Raw genomic sequence first — 20140 nt, 5'->3', positions numbered from 1 at the left:
GGGTTAAATCAGTGGTTGCCAGAGTAGCTCTGTAGCATTATGCAGCTGTACAACTGCTATGATATTCAGCCGAATATTTACACTTCTTTTCCTTTTGTATGATTCTGGAGTCTCATGGATCATTTTTCCCAACCACTGCTGGTGAGCTACTATGCTGATTACCCCAAATCGACATGCTATGTAATTGACTATTGTACTACAGCCAAAGTACACACTTGCAAAGTATGCTCTCTTGTGAGCTTAGTATGCACTAATTTCTTACATCTCTTTTTATATTTTAGCTACAGAAGTAAAACATCAAATTTTTAAGAAGGTTCGAAAGATAAACGGCACACAAAGAAGTCTTGGAAAAGTACAGAACACGAGAGACTGTTCAGATGTTAAAGAGACTGACAATAAGTCCGTGGTCTGGAAGATGCAAGAAGAGGAAATCACTCTTCCAAGTGTTTCTTTGGTGGAAACAGGTGAGTCCATTGAGGTTAATCTGTGCCATCCTGGGCTGAAAAGTTTGACGTTTAGTCAAATTGATTCACCCACAAAACCACCGACTCCTACACAGGCAACAACAGATGTTCACCCAACTTATCAAGTTTTCTGCCAGATCAGTGAAAGCTCTCACTCTCCAGTAGAACCAGTAATTGAGCAGTCAGTTGGATTCACATTATCAGTAGATAATACCTCAACAATATCAACAGAAGTCCTATCGAGCAAGACTGGAAATGTGAAGTCTCGCCGGCGCTCAAATAGACATTCTATCACTTACCACAATGGGCCAAAACTTGCTTCTCAGGAAGAAGTTACAACCGTCATGGGCACGTTAAGCTCACAAGTTCCTGTTGTGCATATATCACAATGCCTAAAAGAAATCACTGATGATTCACATTCAATGGTCAACAGACACCCTCTGTTTTCTGAAAAACAGACGGCAACAGTGCTGTCCTGCAACTTAGTGGAGGATCCGTTGTCTAGTAAGTACTCAAAAGACATTTGTAGAACTCCAATTTGTATAGCTTCCGATGAAAACACTACAAATAAGATTTCAATGGAAAACCATTCTGTTGTGTCACCTAGTGGTGCATTGATTGCAGCCTCTATGGAAGATCCAATGCAATCTAATGCAAAACATGAAAAGAAGGTAAGGCGTAGCATGAGGCTGCGGAGAGATTCGGATTCCAGTGGTTTGACTTGGGTGCAGGAGGAAAAGAGAACAAAGGAGAAAAGAAGGTCCATGAATTACTCAGTGAAGAGGCAAATTGACAGTCCTAAATGGATGAGTGAAAATGAAATAAATGGCCCTGTAAAAGACCAACAGAAGAATGAACCTGCCCTCGATGCAAGCAAAAAATCAAAGAGAAGAACTGTTTGCATCTCTACCCTATGGGATCCACCTTCTTTTAATTAAGCCCTCGAACTGTGTTTTTTCCAGCAAAACATTTGATAACTTTCATGGGAAAACAGAATATGCAAGATCCCAGTTGGATTTCAGGACACTTTGTGCAGGAACTTCTGAGACCGAATACTGCTAGGTTGTCAAAATACTTTATTGGTGTTATCTGGACTGGCTTATCTGTGTTATTGATATAAATTCTTGCCTGTCACCTAATTTTTGTAAAAACAATGGTGTCCTAAGCCATTTGAATTTCCTGTTTAAGTGACTTTATTTGTCTTTCAAGCAGCCCTTGTCTTCTCTGCCTCCTCTTTACTTGTACATCACCACTACCATATAACAGTTTGCAGGTCGGACTTGGCTACTGTGCTTTTTACTGAGGATTTATTCATGTATCTTTTTTTTTTTTTTTTTTGTATCAATGCCGAGATATGCAAGACTTCAGAGAATGCAGCTTGAGTTCTCTATATTCATTCTTTTCCTTTTTTATGTTTTATCAATAATTAAATTGTGTAATTTTGTCTTTACTTTTTTTGTTGATATTATTTACCATAAACCAAAGGCATCTGTGTTCTATCCATTAGTTTGACTTCAGGTATATGAAATGTTTTTTTTTCTCTTATTTTTTTTTAAACTTTTTTCTGAATATCATATTTTGTTTTGATTTCCGAATTTTTTACAAACTGATTATCAAAACGAAACACATTTTTTTTCCCCTTGCACATCCCTAATACATATGTACATAGAGCCTGTAAATAACTAGAGAATCGGTTGCTGGGTTCAACACTTTGCGGTTAAACCATTGGTTGACAGATTAACACCTTGAGGTAAAGCAGTACCGGGGGACCTTCGCGCACCATTGCAACTTCATTAAGATTACGTTGATCTGGTGCCCAGAGTGACGTTTCTAATTACAGCTTCTAATGTTCTGTAAACTACAAACTCCTAGGGCCAAAAAAATGTGCAGGTTCCATGGATATGACATGTATTTTGTACATTATCTATTTGGTTTTATATAGACTCAGCGGGTGCTGAGTTGCCCTGCTCAATGCAATGTTCAGCATTACTACCATTAAATTGGGTAATAGTAACAACCCCTGGATGCTGGGCTAAGGTAACATCCCCACGACGTACTTGAAAACCAGAGTAATCTGAATGTACCTTTCCTGGTTAAATACTGTTATTATTTGTCTAGGTTGTTATGGCTCTGTTTCAGCTAGTCTCTTGCCAAGACAAATCCAGGCGTTGGTTACTTAGTTACGCATACATGTTGAAGACCAATTAATGAGCAATAGGAAATGAAATTCAGAAAGAAAAGTCCTGCGCTCACTCCCCTCACTGGGCGGCTGCAATGACCACAGTACACATCAGACCCAATATATAGTAAAAACCAAAGAAAAACAAGTTACCTGCGCTCTCTCCTTAATCCCTATGTATTTTTAAACAAATGGAGTTTTTTTTAGTTGCCTCCAATGGCCATGAGAGGATGAGCCCACCTGCCAACGTCAAGGCAGACCCCCCCCCCAGGTGGGTCCTAACTCTAACCATTCACCTTGCTTCCTTGAGCCTCTGGCAAAAATATCTTCTTCTTTGAGCAATAGGAAATGACCACAATCACTTGACCTCAATCACTTATTTAGGTTTTGCTTTACACCTAATCTATCATGCTTTAATATTGATTTATTTTTGTTTTGATCTTTATCTTTTCAAATTTCTAAGAAATGTGTAGATATGTAATTATTTAACATTTTCCTTTTCACGCATGGTTCTGAGGTTTTGAACTGTTATCTCCATAGCTGCTTCATTCACCTCCACCTACCTCCAGCAGTGGCAAGCAACATGCCCTGTGGGATTCTGTATGCTGAACTATTTATAGTGGCAAATGCCATCTTCAAATAAGTATACATTTTACACTATGAATTAGCCATTTCAATGTATGCTACCCAAAGGAAACCTTAAAAACACTTCTAGTTATGGTTGTCAAGAAATAATCAGAGAATTGCAGAGCTGATACTATGGCTGATTGATTTGGAGAATATTTCACTTTTGACCCTTTTGTTCTAAAAGTATCAATTGCCTAGCAAATTCCTAACAATTCACTGTGTAGAAAATAACCCTGAGTATGTATTCATCTGGGCTCAAAATATCAAGTGCCATGCTATTAGGCAGGGCTAAAATGTACTTTCCACTGCATGCTATGCTGAATATGTAAAAGCAAATGGCTACTGGGGAGCAGAAAGTTCAAGCTCTGCATCAATGTCAGGTAATTAACATGTTTACATATTATAATCACAATTCTATAAATCCTAGCTAGTTTAGTATTCTGTCTTCGTCAATATTGAGTGCTCACCACTATATATTCAATGCCTTGATGTAAACCAGCATCAAATGTCCTTATTTCCACTCTGGGCTAATTGTTTTAATTGATGTTCTAGGTGCGCCTCAACATGTACTATCCAATTGTTATCAGATCACTCCACATACAATAGCTTATGTATAATAACAAGAATTTAAGCAAGCATTCTAGTAACCCGCAAATGACAGCTACCCAATGAGACCTAACCAGATTTTGCCAGAGGGTAGCTACATGGTAAGTGACCCAGAATTTGTGTGATGCATAGGCAGCAATTTGTGTTTTTCCTGGGAAATGGTCAACCTGGACTATAATTGGGTAATCCCCTAGGGTGTTGGTGGTATAGCATACCCAGTGCCAGGCTGCCCTAAAGGGGTCAGTCAGGGGAACAGTACCCTTATCAATGAGCTGTGTGTGCACTCGCCTGTCGGGAGAAGATATTGCATGCCAAATGCGGTATAACGGGGTGAAATGGGCCTCAGTAAAAAACCATAAGGGGGAGATATTAGCAACCTATATAAGTGCAAGGGTTACGTAATCTATGCAATGCGTGATCGTATTTTGTCCCCCTTTTTTTTTTTTTTTTTTACCTTCTGTTTTTTATTTTGTCTCTCCCTTCCATTTTTTTGGTTTTTCTTCCTTCATGGTTATTTTTTACCGCTATATTAGTGTCTAATACCACTAACCCTTTTCTCCAGTGCGTTATGTTGTGTCTTATCCAACTAACCCTTATCCCCCCCCCTCACTAGCCACCAATAAGTAAATGCCCACAGACATGTGCCTCCTCTCTTCTCCCCCTCCCCCCTCCCCCCCAAAAAAACCCTGACCCCTGTGGTGGATGCTGGTGTAAAGCATCTATTTTACGTTAAGTACCAACAGGGGGGAGTCAGTGGTGCCGTATATAGAGGTGTGTTGTAATGGTTGTGAGAAAAGAAATAAGAAAAAGCAAGAAAACAAGCAAAATTGAAGCTTGAAAACAGGTCGACCCCCAGTACTGAGTAGATAGCAATATGAAAAATTCCACTTTAAGTGCAGTCTCCCTAGGCTTTCCCCACAAACTTTAACGCTATATCAAGGAGGGGTGGGCTCGGCTTTAGGGCCTATAGGGTGTATGGTGGTGGCAAAGTTGTGTCCACCGCAGTGGGGTCCCCCACCTCACTGCAGTCACACAAATATCCCCTGATTTCAGGGGAATCTCGAGATCTACATGGTCCTCTGGCGACCTTGGGATCCTGACCTCTCTTTTTATCCCCTGCTTGTTTCCTCGCCGACTGGGGATCCCCTGCTTCGCTTCCGCTACCTACTGGCGCGAGGTGGGATCATGTGACCCCCAGCCCACATAGCTTCCCTGTCAACAATCTCACTCTTGGGTCTTGCTTGCCTCCCCACCTCGTTGCTGCCGTCCGGGGCGGGGACAGGCGACACCTGCACCCGCTCTATTTCCCTTTGGCTTTCTCTCCCCCTCTCACTACTTATTTCTTTAATAATTTATTTATTTTCTTCCACCCACACCACCCCTACTAAAGCGATAGCATACTGACCGGAACCACTCAGGATACTGTCTCAGAATTGCAGGGGACTTAATATTCTGGAACTTAGATCCTTCCTGCTCCGGGAACTCCACCGAAAGCACGCAATCTCCTTCCTGCAGGAAACCCATTATTTGGAAGGTGCTGCCCTTGGCCTAAAAAGTAAGCACTATCCGACTAACTATTTCAGCAATTATCCTACATCCCGTAAAGCTGGCGTTTCAATCCTACTGGAAGTGTCGCTTGGAAAACGATACACACTAACAACTATAAATGCACCAAACCATAACCAATCGCACTTAATACGCCGCGTACTCGGCAGATTGGCAACGTTTATAGAAGGGGGCCCTCATAGTTGGGGGTGATCTCAACGTCCCTCTGAACCCACTACTTAACTCTTCAACAGGACACAGCTGTGTACCACAACACGCAATACAGGGTATACATAAGGCACTCCGAGATCTCCGCCTGGTAGATTGCTGGAAGAGCCTACATCATGCTGACCGGGATTACTCTCACTATTCGGTGATCCACAGCCGATACTCCCATATCAACTATATCTTTATCCAACAGGAGGGGCTCACCAGCCTGCAAACGGCTACTATGGATGCGTCTACCTGGTCAGCTCACGGCTCCATTAATATTGTGATGGATTCACCATTTCACAGACCGAAGTCATGGGCATGGCGGCTGAATACTTCCATACTACTGGATCAGAATATACAAGACTAGACCAGACAAACACTCATATCCGATTTTGACGAAAACACTAATGAAGACGTCTGTAATGTCACCTCGTGGGAGGCACATAAACATGTTATACGGGACAATTGCTAAACACATTGCTGGATAACTTCTCCAAGCAAGAGGCACAAAACCGTCTCAGATAATAAGCGTTTATGTGAAACTCTTGGAAGCTAGGAGACCACTACTATCGCTCCTAACCCAACGACTCTATCGGGCATAACGACGTTCAAAGAATTTATATTACATACATGCAAACAAAAAGGGCAAACTACTAGCCCGCATGCTCAGAGGACAACAGACTGCTACCCAGAAACTCAAACTCCCTAGACTGCTCCCAACTCCCTAGTCCTTTTACAATCTTCATGCTGGAGGAGATAATACCACCATTGCAGATAAGAACTCTAAAATTCAACGATATTTGAATGAATTCCCACTAGCTGACTCCTGAGGAAGCTGACTGTCACGGTTCTCACCATGCCATCCAGATGGCCAAGCGTGGTTGTTCCATAGGTGCCAAACAGGAGACTAGAACGTGGGTCCTTCTGCATCCTAAGCCTGCGTTCCTTCCTCTAAGCCATTTCAGTACTTGTGGATCTAGCCTTGTTTATCCAGCATTGCCTGAAGCACTAGGGGGCTGGACTTCACCAGTGGCTCCTACCTGTCAACCTAAGTCCACCTGAAGTAGATGGATCATTGTCCCAGGTATTTAACACTCCCTCTCCCTGAGAACACTGTCAGTTCGTTGTTTCATGTTTCCTGTTGCCCAAGACTGACTTGACTTGTGACCCCTGCTTGTGAAATCTACGTTATGGCCCATTTGCTGCCTGCCCTGACCTTTTTGATACCGTGCCTGACTACTTTTCTGGATTTGCCCTGGTCTGTTTCCTTGTACCTGGTTACTTTTCCTGCCTAAGCCCCCGTGCACAGATTTATGTTTATCTGAAAGGGTGAGCATACATCTCTGCATTTCGGACTTCAACTAAGGTAAGACATGCCACTGACCTACTGTACTCCCCCATATCAGAGGAGGAAATTCGATTGGCAATCAAAGCGGCCAAGACGGGACAAGCACTGGGACCAGATGGTCTAACACTAGACTATTACAAAATGTTTGGCAATCTTCTTATTTCAAGGTTGAGCAAGGCACTGAACAACTTGACGGACGGGGGTTTCCTTCGCCCGGAATCCATAGCAGCCACAATAGCAGTCCTCCCCAAACCTGGTAAAGATCCTGAGGCTTGTGGGAGCTATAAACCCATCTCGCTTTTAAACATGGATGTCAAGCTACTCACAAAGGTTCTCTCTACCAGATTGTGCAGGATCCTACCGCGACTAGTTCACCCGCATCAAATGGGATTCATTCCTGGAAGCGAGGCCAGGGATAGTACTATGCAATCGTTATCCCTCTAACACCGTGCGCAGAAAAAGGGTATACCTTTGCTACTTCTCTTGACCGACGCAGAGAAAGCTTTTGACTGGGTGGATTGGTCCTTCATGATGGAGACGTTACGCACTATGGGCTTTGGGAGTAAACTGCTGAGCTGGATCGAGGCTTTATACAGCTGCCCTAATGCAAGGGTACGGGTCAATGGAGCCCTCACTGACATGGGTTGTCCACTTTCACCTCTACTCTTTGCACTGACCTTAGAACCACTACTCTGTAACATATGAAGGAATGGTGACATCTCTGGATTTGAATGGAAAGGATGCTTGCACAAAATAGCAGCTTACGCAGATTACCTATTGTTTTTTTATTACAAAGCCCCGAACCACATTGCCTTGCCTCATGTCTGAGATCGCAAGATACGGGATGATATCAGGTTTCAAACTCAATTTTACTAAATGTCAAGTTCTTAACCTTTCGGTACCTGACAATGAATGGCAGAGGCTACAATTACACTTTCCCTTCAAATGGTGCACATCCCAGATGAAATACCTAGGGATATATATTTCTAACAAACCTCTACCAACGAAATTTCTTACCACTTCAACATCTTCAAAAAGACTTAAAACATTGGAACTATGCCAATTTATCATTACTTGGTCGAATAGCTGTAATCAAAATGAACATTCTTGCCGGACTACTATACTTCTGCCACACGATCCCAGTGGCATTGCCAACGGCCTTCTTCTCATTCCTGAGATCTTCTATCCTACGATATGTCTGGGGAGGTGAGAGTTCCGATTGCGTAACGATCTGTTGTGCCTACCATGGTCATGGGGCGGCTTAGCTCTACCTGACCTCTGCAAATATCACCAAGCAACGGTTCTGCAACAGATATTAGACTGTCATGTCGCAGTGGCTCACAGACAGTGGGTTACATTAGAAAAGGGGATTGCTGAATTGACTATACATGCAGCGGTGTAGAACTCTCGTAATGCCACAATGCTGGATGATCAAAAATTGTCCCCTACAGCCCAAACACCGCAGACATGGGTGACGATCCGCGGTGAAGAGCACTTATCCCCTAGGCTGAGTCCTCTTGTACCTCTGACACACAACCCGATGCTAGGCGTGGGTCTGCCTCGTAACGCATGGGTGTATATCGGGGGGACAGACTTTATCCCGCTAAAGACGGTCCTGACGAACTCTGACTTGGAGACGCTGGACGAGTTTATGGTAGATATCACCCTGTCGTTGATGCAAAAGTTCCACTGCGCCCAACTACGACAATTCCACTGCGACATCTGTAATAACAACGCCTTACACGGAGACTTGACCTGGTTCGAAGACCTCTGTGCTCGCCAAAGTGAACTGCCCAAAGCAATTTCGGTACTATACCAACACCTCCTGGTAGGGGGCCTGACTAACAAGACTACATTTAAATGACAGTGGGAAGAATTAACAGAAAAGTCCTTCTCGGGTGCGCAATGGAATAAGATCTTAACTCTACATCACAAAAGCTCTATAAGCTCCAGATACCAAGAGGTTAACTATAAACTACTGTCCTTCTGGTATAGGACACCTACTCTTCTGCACAGAATCTTTCTCTCTGTACCAGCAACATGTTGGAGATGCTGTGACGGAATGCTGGCACTCCGACCGAGTACCTCCGCCAATCGATGCTCCTTGCGCTTGCCGAGGACTCTGAGCACTCCAATCAACACCATCAGCACTGCGGAGCCCATTTCCAGCGATGCAGCTGCGCCATGGTCTCGCCGTCTCTCACCCACCCTTGATCCACGACCAGGATCCAGCTCCCCGTGGGTGAACCTCTACTAAATCCAGAGAGCGTAGCAGGAGCAAATCAAGAGCTGACTCTGGGGAGTATGTGATTATAGCAATCCCCAGAGTGTAGTTATCCCTTCCCCCAAGCATGAGCCAAGGCTTCAAGAAAGGTGTGCAAGTAGGTCTGGTTTATTGAGGGCTACCTGCCCAGTATTTATGCAAGTGTCCACCAGGTGGACACTCCCCTAGGGGACCTGATGGAACAATGGGACACATATTGGATATTAGCCAATCACAGACAATACAAACAAAACACTCCCACAGTGACATCACAATCCCTCCTCTCTATCCTGGAGATATTTGGGAAGTAATGAAATTATCTCCCAGGACAGAGGCAAGACTCCATTAACCACATGGTTACAAAAAGACATAAAATTACACAATGTTACAATTACTACATAAAACATATACCTGCAACATATCCCCAGATAGCTTAAATCTGAGCACACATTATTACCGAATGGCGCTCAGATCACATACATACAGTTCAATCGCCATGGAGCCAAAGTCTTTTCTGTAGTCTTTCGTTACATGAATAGGCTCCATGGCATAGCTATCTGGGGTAGCACGACTCACATACTGAAAGTCCTGAGTGACCTGACAGAAATACACGACTAAACCTTTCTGCAGGGTAAAATACAGCTATCAGCACAGGGGCCATAGTCACATGGCAGGAGGCAATTAGTCCTCTCCAGGCCCAAGTGGCAAAGGGCACTTTGTCACAGATGCAATACGTCCGAAGGCATCGGGAGACATATATGGTGGGAGTGCTCTCAGATACGACTGTTCTAGGAAGAGGTTATAGCTAAGTTTGCAGAAATCTTGGGAGAGATCTCCCGCTGGGCATTGACCAGACACTACTGCACTCTACGCCACTTCAAATCAGTACATATAAGAAGTCAATACTCTGGCACTCTCCTCAATGCGGCAAAAGCTTTGATACCTACACTGTGGAAGCAAATCACACCCCCTACCCTAGAACAATGGATGGAGAGAGTGGAGGAGATCAAGGCAGCTGAATCGATTCAGGCGTCTCTGACCGGTACAGATGGCAAACATGTTGAAAGGTGGAGACCCTGGGTCATATTCCTGGCGGAGCAAGTTGACTGGGGGACGAACTGAGGAGGAGTGAGCGGGAGGCCCGGCCTAACACCCATATTCTATACCCCATTCTTCCTATCCTTTGCCATGCTCAATCTACATATACTCTCATTTCACTTTACTCCTTCTCTTCCCTCCATGATTATACTAATAAACTATCATAAGACCTCTTAGAATACTACCTACACTAAATGGGAAACCACCTGGTGAGGATGGGAAATGGGACCCGACCTGACTGACACAATCACACCCTTAAGAAGCGTGATTGGACTGAGGTGGTGAACATACACTGCCCACATCTGATACAATTACATCTTTCGTACCGAATATGAGATGGCAGGTGAGGCGGGTAGGGATACTTAATTAGCATGATCCGACAATTCTCGGTCCCCCACATTGCATCAGCTCTGACACAACTCTCCCGGTTGATACTATACACGTAGCTGGGAACTGAGCTACACATCCGCTATCAGATCACCTCACTACAACGCTAGTTGGACAAACTCTGCAGGGTTAACTCTTTCTCATCACCGTTATGTCACAATTATTGATTAGTGATATACATAGAAATATAGAATGTGATTGCAGATAAGAACCATTCAGCCCATCCAGTCTGCCCAATTTTCAAACTACTTTCATTAGTCCCTGGCCTTATCTTATAGCTAGGATAGCCTAATGCCTATCCCAGACATTAACCCCTTAAGGACACATGACATGTGTGACATGTCATGATTCCCTTTTATTCCAGAAGTTTGGTCCTTAAGGGGTTAAACTCCTTCACTGTGTTAACCTCTACCACTTCAGCTGGACTGGAAGGCTATTCTATACATCCACTACCCACTCAGTAAAGTAATACTTCCTGATATTGTTTTTAAACCTTTGCCCCTCTAATTTAATACTGTGTCCTCTTGTTGTGGTAGTTTTTCTTCCTTTAAATATAGTCTCCTCCTTTACTGTGTTGATTCCCTTTATGTATTTAAATGTTTCTACCATATCCCTCTGTCTCATCTTTCATCCTCCTAGCTATACATGTTAAGATCCTTTAACCTTTCCTTGTAAGTTTTACCCTGCAATACATGAACCAGTTTAGTAGCCCTTCTCTGAACTCTCACCAAGTGAGGTCTCACCAGTGTTCGGTACACTTGCTACAGGCACCTTCTGTCCTTGTTTTGGGGGGCAATATAGAGAACTGTCCTTGTTTTTTGCTGCAATATATAGAACTATCTACAGATTAGACCGCATCCAAATCTCCAAAAAGTGGAACGTGAAACAAATGCATAACAACTATTTCACTGAACTAAGTCTGTCATTTTAATGAGGTGAGTAATTTAAATCAAACAAATCTTAACTTTTATTTTGATGTCCTCCTAGATACCTCAGATTACCTCTAGGTTTATCTCCAGAATATCTCCAAGCACACACTTTAAAGCATCACTTTCCACAATATCTCTAAGCACATACTTTGAAGCAGCACTTAGAAGCAGCAACCAAGCTATATTAGCCAAGCTAATGACCACAACACTTATATAACTCCTAAAATCACCACCCACTAGGAATGTTTAACACCTGGGTAGGCCTATGCTAATTTGCAAACAAAAATAGCTAATTAACCAACAATCAATAGCAAACACCTTGCTAATAATATGACTTACCAATTACCAACAGGAAATCAAACCTTGTGCAATCCGTAACCTTTTCCTATAGTTAAATCTTACTTGTAAAAGTAAAAAGAAAAATCTTAGACAATTGAAGAATCAGTTAAACTCTCCAGAATATCTCCAAGCACACACTTTGAAGCAGCAACACTAGTGGTGCTTAGGTACAACGCTATACTTATGTAACACGACTGATTCTTGTAAAAAACTGCTGGAGTGTAGGGGACCTGCGAGTCCTCCTTAAATGTTTATACCTCTGCCTTTTTCTGACAATGTGCATACCTGTGACCTTTTTCTGAAAATATTTTTCCTTAAATTAACAAACAAGACCAAAAAAGTGATTAGGAATATTAAATAGTAACACTGCTATAGGGGGGGATGGGGGGGGGATTGTGAGATTGAAAATACAGTGCAATACCGGCACTGTGTATGGAGAGAGACAGGGATAGGAATCTACATCTTATCCCTGCTTCTCTTTCATGACTGAATCCACAGGGGAGCAGCACAGAGTGCAACCAGCAACTCCCAGCATGCAGAGACTGCCTACAGATCAGGTAAGTGAGGGATGGGGGGGGGGGGTTGCCTACAGATCAGGGAAGTGAGGCATGGGGGGAGCAGTCTATAGATCAGGACGTGAGGCATGGAGAGGGGGGAGAAAGCCTATAGATCAGGTAAGTGAAGGATGGGGGTAGCAGCATACAGATCAGGTAAGTGAGAGATGGGGGGAACCACCTACAGATCAGGTAAGTTAGAGATGGGGGGAACCACCTACAGATCAGGTAAGTGAGGGATGGGGGGGAGACAGCCTATAGATCAGGTAAGTGAGGGATGGGGGAGGCAACCTACAGGAAGGTAAAGTAAGTGAAGGGGCAGAAAAAAGAAGGAACAGAAATGAGTAGGAAGGGAAATTAAGGAGCAGAAAGGGGCAGCAAGGAGCTGGAAGGGACAGCAAGGAGCACAAAGGTAAAGTAGGAGAAGGAGCACAAAGGAACAGAAATGGTCTGCAAGGAACACAAAGGGGCAGCAAGGAGAAGGAAGCTCCTTGCAGACCCTTTGTGCTCCTTGCTGACCCTTCCTTCTCCTTGCAGACCCTTTGTGCTCCTTGCTGAAACCCCACTGAATATCTCTGCCTAACAATAACTTGGCACACACTACAGGTTGGGTCTTACCACCATAAATACTACAATTGGTATAGGCAAGAGCTAGGAACACGGGGAAGAGTAAAAAAAAAAAGCTCTACATGAAAACATCTAAACCGATCTCTAAATACTAAGAATAACTCTGCACATTGTAACTGCAGTTTGTTTGCATATACTGGTAGTATAAAAGAGACATAAGGGAGTAAGGATCACAAAACCCCCTCAAATAAAATATTCAGTGCACTAAAACTCTATACCCTGCACTAACAATTACCTCCACACACACTAACAAATGTGTGCCTACAAACACAAAGAGGGAAAAGGGAAGGGTGATGGTAAAATAGCACTAAGCTATTGTGGTCTACACCCTAAAACAATCCCTAGATAACGATACCTGAGCACATGAGAATAGATTACATGTCCTATGCCAAACTAGATAAAGAGTGGGAAAAAATTCTACTTGTGCTACCCATCGTAAACAAATAGAAACGCTAAACTAAATCCTGACGCACTTTTCAGCGTGTAAACTACACCTTCATCAGGGACATCAAGGTGTATTTTCACACGAAGGACGCGTTGGGTTTTAGTTTAGTGTTTCTATTTTTCCACGATGGGTAGCACATAGTTGATTTTTTTGTTTTGTTTATTATTTAAGTCTTCTATTAAATACCATTTAAGAACACTATAGTCACCTAAATTACTTTAGCTAAATAAAGCAGTTTTAGTGTATAGATCATTCCCCTGTAATCTCACTGCTCAATTCACTGTCATTTAGGAGTTAAGTCACTTTGTTTCTGTTTATGCAGCCCTAGCCACACCTCCCCTGGCTCTGATTGACAGAGCCTGCATGGAAAAAAAACTGGTTTCACTTTCAAACAGATGTAATTTACCTTAAATAATTGTATCTCAATATCTAAATTGAACTTTAATCACATACAGGAGGCTCTTGCAGGGTCTAGCAAGCTATTAACATAGCAGGGGATAAGAAAATCTTAATTAAACAGAACTTGCAATAAAGAAAGCCCAAATAGGGCTCTCTTTACAGGAAGTGTTTATGGGAGGCGGTGCAAGTCACATGCAGGGAGGTGTGACTAGGGTTCATAAACAAAGGGATTTAACTTCTAAATGGCAGAGGATTGAGCAGTAAGGCTGCAGGGGCAGGTTCTATACACCAAAACTGCTTAATTAAGCTAAAGTTGTTCAGGTGACTATAGTGTCCCTTTAATATATTTTTTTTTACTCCCCCATAGGCTCCAATGATAACTATGCTTGCCTTGGATGTATTTTTTTATTTTTTTATTTATATGTAATCCTCTTTATGGTTACCCTCTAGTTTTTTAGCCTTTTGTTAGACCTATGAGCTTATTTATAGGATTTGATGATTCCTAAACCTACGCTATAGGATTTGAGGATTGTGTTTCATAAACCTATGTTATTCTATAGAAAAAAGCAAAGGGTCAGTAAAATGTAATATTTTACATACTTTATATATCTGCTTTGATATGGTTTTAGATGGTAAGCTGAAAGGGACACTAGGCACTATAACCATTTCACCTCACTGAAATGGTTATAGTGCATTGAGTTCTGCTGTTCTGTCCTCTGTCCATTTTCAATCATTTAGAGCAGTTTAACTCTAAAGATCTCAGGCAATCCACAGGCTGCCCTCTACTGGAGGCATTCTTAAGGTAGAGATTAAAGACTTTCTTCTAGCCATACTAATTAAATATAGCAAATGGAACTGTGATAGGCAGAAAGTTGTCATCTGATACTCTTGGCCAATCAAAGTTGCCCATTACTGCTCAGGCTATTGCTTCATCATTAGCCCAAGCAGAACAAAGAACTCTTGTTTGTCATTAAAACATTAACCTGTTTATGATTGTGTCCATATGTGGTACAGCGTTGTCATTAAAGGACCACTATAGTGCCAGGAAAACATACTCGTTTTCCTGGCACTATAGTGCCCTGAGGGTGCCCCGACCCTCAGGGTCCCCCTCCCGCTGGGCTCTAGGGGAAGGAAGGGGTTAAACTTACCTCTTTCTCCAGCACCGAGCGGGGAGGTCTGCTCCTCCTCTCCGCCTCCTCGGCTGAATGTGCATGCGCGGCAAGAGTCGCGCGCGCATTCAGCCAGTCTCATAGGAAAGCATTCTCAATGCTTTCCTATGGACGCTGGCGTCTTCTCACTGTGATTTTCACAGTGAGAACCACGCAAGCGCCTCTAGCGGTTGTCAATGAGACAGCCACCTAGAGGCTGGATTAACCCTAATATAAACATAGCAGTTTCTCTGAAACTGCTATGTTTATAGAAAAGGGTTAATCCTAACTGGACCAGGCACCCAGACCACTTCATTAAGCTGAAGTGGTCTGGGTGCCTATAGTGGTCCTTTAATGTACTCAAGGACAGGCTCCATATCACATACGGAGGTTTAAATCACTGTAATTTCAGCAATAATGCTAATTCTGGATGCTTTGCTAGTACATGCAGTTAATAGATAGTCTCAATAATTAGGCTGTCACAGAGAGGAGCCATTTTCCTTAGTAAAGTAGCACCTATTAGGCTTTTTTTCTTTTCCAGCATGTCTTTCCAGTTGGGGTCCGCCAGGCGTGATGCGGTAAGCATCTCTGGGCAAGTTGCACCCTAAGCTGCTAAATCTGGGATCAGAGTCCATTGGAGGGACTGAGACTGTCCCTCCTCACGCTACCCTGGCCTGGTCGGATTTCAGTTTCAATCTGATATTTCCCTAATTTCTGGCGTGGTGGAATACATAGCCAGGTTATTTTCAACCAATTAGAGGCATTGACCCCAAAACGTTAATTTAACTGATCGGAAATTGGACTTAAAGGTAACTGCAAGCTAAGAAAATTTACTGCAATGCTTACTTTTACCTGAGTTTCCTCCTGACCTGCACAGAAACGTCATGTTAGGCTTTTTAAGGTAAAATACATATATGGGTCCATGTTATGGTACTTTTAAACCTTTATGTATATCATTTAGATGCAGTAACCCAATTTATCAGTACCTCTAATCCAGTGGATACCCCAGTTGAACAATCCGACAAACACCTTGTCTGTGTTGCATGTTTCCAACCTATGCCTGGTTCACAAGAAAACCATTTATAATTAGAAAACCATGTATAATTTATTAATTAAAGAATTGGTGAAATCTGTTAAAAAATTAATTCTGAAGTGTCTGCCTTTTGCCCCTGGCTTCAAGAAAGTTTTTACTGATTTGAAGTCTGCTTCTCTGCATTCTGAGGGTGTATGGGTATGTTACAAGTATCAGAAGAAGCGCAAGAAATTGGCAATATTCCTATAGTCGTTGTTGTGATTGCCCATAAAACCATTATCCCCACTGGGGAATCTTCTAATCTTACAGATCCAAAGAATAAAAGAAGTTAAACATCTCTCCATATTATCTCACTTCAGCTTCCCAGAGCAAAAACCCTATTGCTGTTGCATTGGTTTCTAGAGCTCAGAGAATTTAGTTGTCTGAATTGGAGGATTCCTTTACAGATTAATCTGATTTTGAGCCGGTGTTCTATCAAATTCCCCTACCCGTGAAAATCCCCTACCCTTGTCACTTCCGGTGAGGGAAATCAGCTGTATCCTGTGCTGCACATGCATGCCAGCACTCAGGCCCGGACTGGCCATCGGGCACACCGGGCAAATGCCCGGTGGGCCGTGGTGGCCATGGGCCGAGGCCGGAAGGGAGATCACAGGATCTCCCCTGCCGGTCTTTGCAGGGCCGGCACTATCCGAGCGCCGGCCCTGCAGTAATCCACAGCGGGCCGGTGGGGAGATCTCCTTCACCGGCCCACATACAGTATCCTGCGGCCGGTGGGGGAGAGAGTGAGGGAGCCAGGAGAGGAACCGGCGGAGCTCCTACTTACAGCTCCGCCGGCTTCCTCTCGCGAGATTCGGAGCGTTGCCATGGCAACGCTCCGGGTCTCGCGGGAGTGAACTCTAGCCCCACAGGCTAGAGTTTACTCACCACTAAGACCACCAGGGATGGAAGCCAGCAGCAGGATTCCCCCCTCCCAGGCATAAGGTAAGCAGGGAGGGGGGAATATAATCACCCACATCACTTCAGCCTCACTTGCTCTCACACACTCCCTGCACACTTGGCACTCACAGCACCCTCACTCACTTACACACTGCACCCCTGACACTCACAGCACCCTCACTCACACACACACACACTGCACACCTGACACTCACAGAACCCTCACACATACACACACTTCAACCCTGACACTGACAGCACCCACACACACACACACACACTGCACCCCTGACACTCACAGCACCCTCACACATACACACACTGCAACCCTGACACTGACAGCACCCACACACACACACTGTACCCCTAACACTCACACACACACTGCAACCCTGACACTGACAGCACCCACACACACACACTGCACCCCTGACACTCACAGCACCCTCACTCACACACACACTGCAACCCTGACACTGACAGCACCCACACACACACACTGCACCCCTGACACTCACAGCACCCTCACTCACACACACACTGCACCCCTGACACTCACACACACACTGCAACCCTGACACTGCCAGCACCCCCACACACACACACACACACACACTGCACCCCTGACACTCACAGCACCCTCACTCACACACACACACTGCAACCCTGACACTGACAGCACCCACACACACACACACTGCACCCCTGACACTCACAGCACCCTCACTCACACACACTCTGCACCCCTGACACTGACAGCACCCACACACACACTGCACCCCTGACAATCACACACTCCACCCCTGACACTCACAGCACCCTCACTCACACATACTGCACCCCTGACACTCACAACACACACACTGCACCCCTGACACTCACAACACACACACAGACAATGCACCCCTGACACTCACAGCACACACACACACAGACAATGCACCCCTGACACTCACAGCACACACACACACACACACTGCACCCCTGACACTCACAGCACCCTCACTCACACATACACACACTGCACCCCTGACACTCACAGCACACACACACACACTGCACCCCTGACACTCACAGCACACACACTGCACCCTCGCTCACACACACTTCACCCCTGACACTCACAGCACCCTCACACACACACACTGCACCCCTGACACTCACAGCACCCTCACACACACACACACACACTGCACCCCTGACACTCACAGCTTCCACACACACACACACTGCACCCTCACACACAGCTTCCTCACACGCACATAGCACTCTCACGCAAACACAGCACCCACTCACACACATAGCACACTCACGCAAACACAGCACCCACTCACACACATAGCACCCTCATGCAAATACAGCACCCACTCACACACAGCACACACATACAGCACCCTTACCCACATAGCACCCTCACGCAAACAGCACCCATCACTCACACACACTACACCCCTTACACACACACACACACACACACACTGCACAATATGCTTTTCTAGCATTTTTGTCTCCTGGTATCCCAACTATGGAGACACTAGAGACAAATTTCAAGCAAACACAGTGCAAGCATGTTATTAAATTTGCTTGCGCTGTGCAGAACAAATACAGGGTCTTTTTCTCATGCCAGAGCTCTTCAGCAGAGCTCTGCGCATGGTCTACCCTGGAAGAGCATTGAACCAACATGCTCACTTTGTGATGGGGTGTGCTTGTCATTGGTGATGACAAAACACACCCTATCTGTCCCGCTCCCTTTTTAGTGGGCCACTGTAATTAAAAAATGCCCGGGCCGAATTTTCTTCCCAGTCCGGCCCTGCTAGCACTCCTGCTACTCCTCCACAGCAAGGTCCTGGAAGGGAAGTAAAACTAGTTTCACACTTTCATTGTAGTTAGTGCATTCACTAAGCTTAGGACATGGGACATTTAGGGTTAATGTTAGGGTTCAAATTAGGGTTCATAAACCCCCCAGGTCCCCCCCTCACTCTATGGGGGTCAATATGACCCCCATAATAGCATAAGGGAGATTAAAATCTCCCGAATGCCCCTACTCGCTATACCGTGAGTAGGGGCATGTCCACTAAACAGTGAGCAGCCTGTGGCTGCTCACTGTGAAAAAAATGGTAATAGGGGGGGTGGGGGGACCTACTGTCCTCCCCCCCCGGCCCCCACCCCTGGGCGGCAGGTGGGGGCCATAATAGTAATGAGGGGGGGGCTACTGTCCTCCCCCCCCAGGCCCCCACCCCTGGGCGGCGGGTGGGGACCATAATGGTAATGAGGGGGGGGACGTACTGTCCTCCCCACCGGCCCCCACCCCTGGGCGGCGGGTGGTGGCCATAATGGTAATGAGGTGGGGGGGACCTACTGTCCTCCCCCCCCGGCCCCCACCCCTGGGCGGTGGGTGGGGGCCCTAATAAAACAATAAGGGGGACACCTACTGTCCTCCCTCCCCTGGCCCCCACCCCTGAGCGGTGGGTGGGGGCCCTAAATAAAGGTAGGGGGGGACCTACTGTCTTCCCCCCCTGGCCCCCACCCCTGAGCGGTGGGTGGGGGCCCTAATAAAACAATAGGGGGGGAACCTACTGTCCTCCCCCCCTGTCCCCCACCCCTGCACGGTGGGGGCCCTAATAAAACAATAAGGGGGGAACCTACTGTCCTCCCCCCGGCCCCCACCCCTGAGCGGTAGGTGGGGGCCCTAAATGAAACACCCCCCCCCCAATCAAGGTGACTAGGGGTCCCAAGGCCCTAGTCACCCCCCCCCCCACCCAAAACAAACTATCCCCTACCTACCCCCCTCACCCTAAAAATAGTGAGGGGGGAATAAAATAACTAACCTGTAAAAAAAAAAAAAATTAAACTTTAAACTTTAACTTTAACTTAAACCATTTGACGTCTTCTTTTTTCTAAAATCTTCTTTCTTCAGCCCCCAAAAAGGCCAAATAAAAATCCATCATACCCGTCGAACTAAAAATAAAATAAAAAACCTGAGCGCAAAAAAAAACCTGA

The 20140-nt window shown here is 45.0% G+C and overlaps 1 protein-coding gene and 1 non-coding gene across 2 annotated transcripts in view; one reads left to right on the top strand and one right to left on the bottom strand.

Moving 5' to 3' along the window:
- The window catches only part of CDCA2 (cell division cycle associated 2), a 78618-nt gene extending 76865 nt beyond the window's left edge, over positions 1-1753 (top strand). Inside the window, exon 15 of the mRNA XM_063446266.1 lies at positions 282-1753. Within this exon, the coding sequence (XP_063302336.1) occupies positions 282-1402 (1121 nt within the window). The 3' untranslated portion in view covers positions 1403-1753. The remainder of the gene's footprint in view (positions 1-281) is intronic.
- A 17817-nt stretch (positions 1754-19570) lies between these two features.
- LOC134603902 (small Cajal body-specific RNA 11) lies at positions 19571-19713 on the bottom strand. The gene has a single exon (XR_010090640.1). It is a non-coding gene; the product is annotated as a small Cajal body-specific RNA 11 (non-coding RNA).
- Positions 19714-20140: the final 427 nt, after the last annotated feature.

This window comes from Pelobates fuscus, chromosome 3 (assembly GCF_036172605.1).
Source record: "Pelobates fuscus isolate aPelFus1 chromosome 3, aPelFus1.pri, whole genome shotgun sequence".
NCBI lineage: Eukaryota > Metazoa > Chordata > Amphibia > Anura > Pelobatidae > Pelobates > Pelobates fuscus.
The sequence above is the reverse complement of the archived record's forward strand: the minus strand, read 5'-3'. Positions and strand labels throughout refer to the sequence as shown.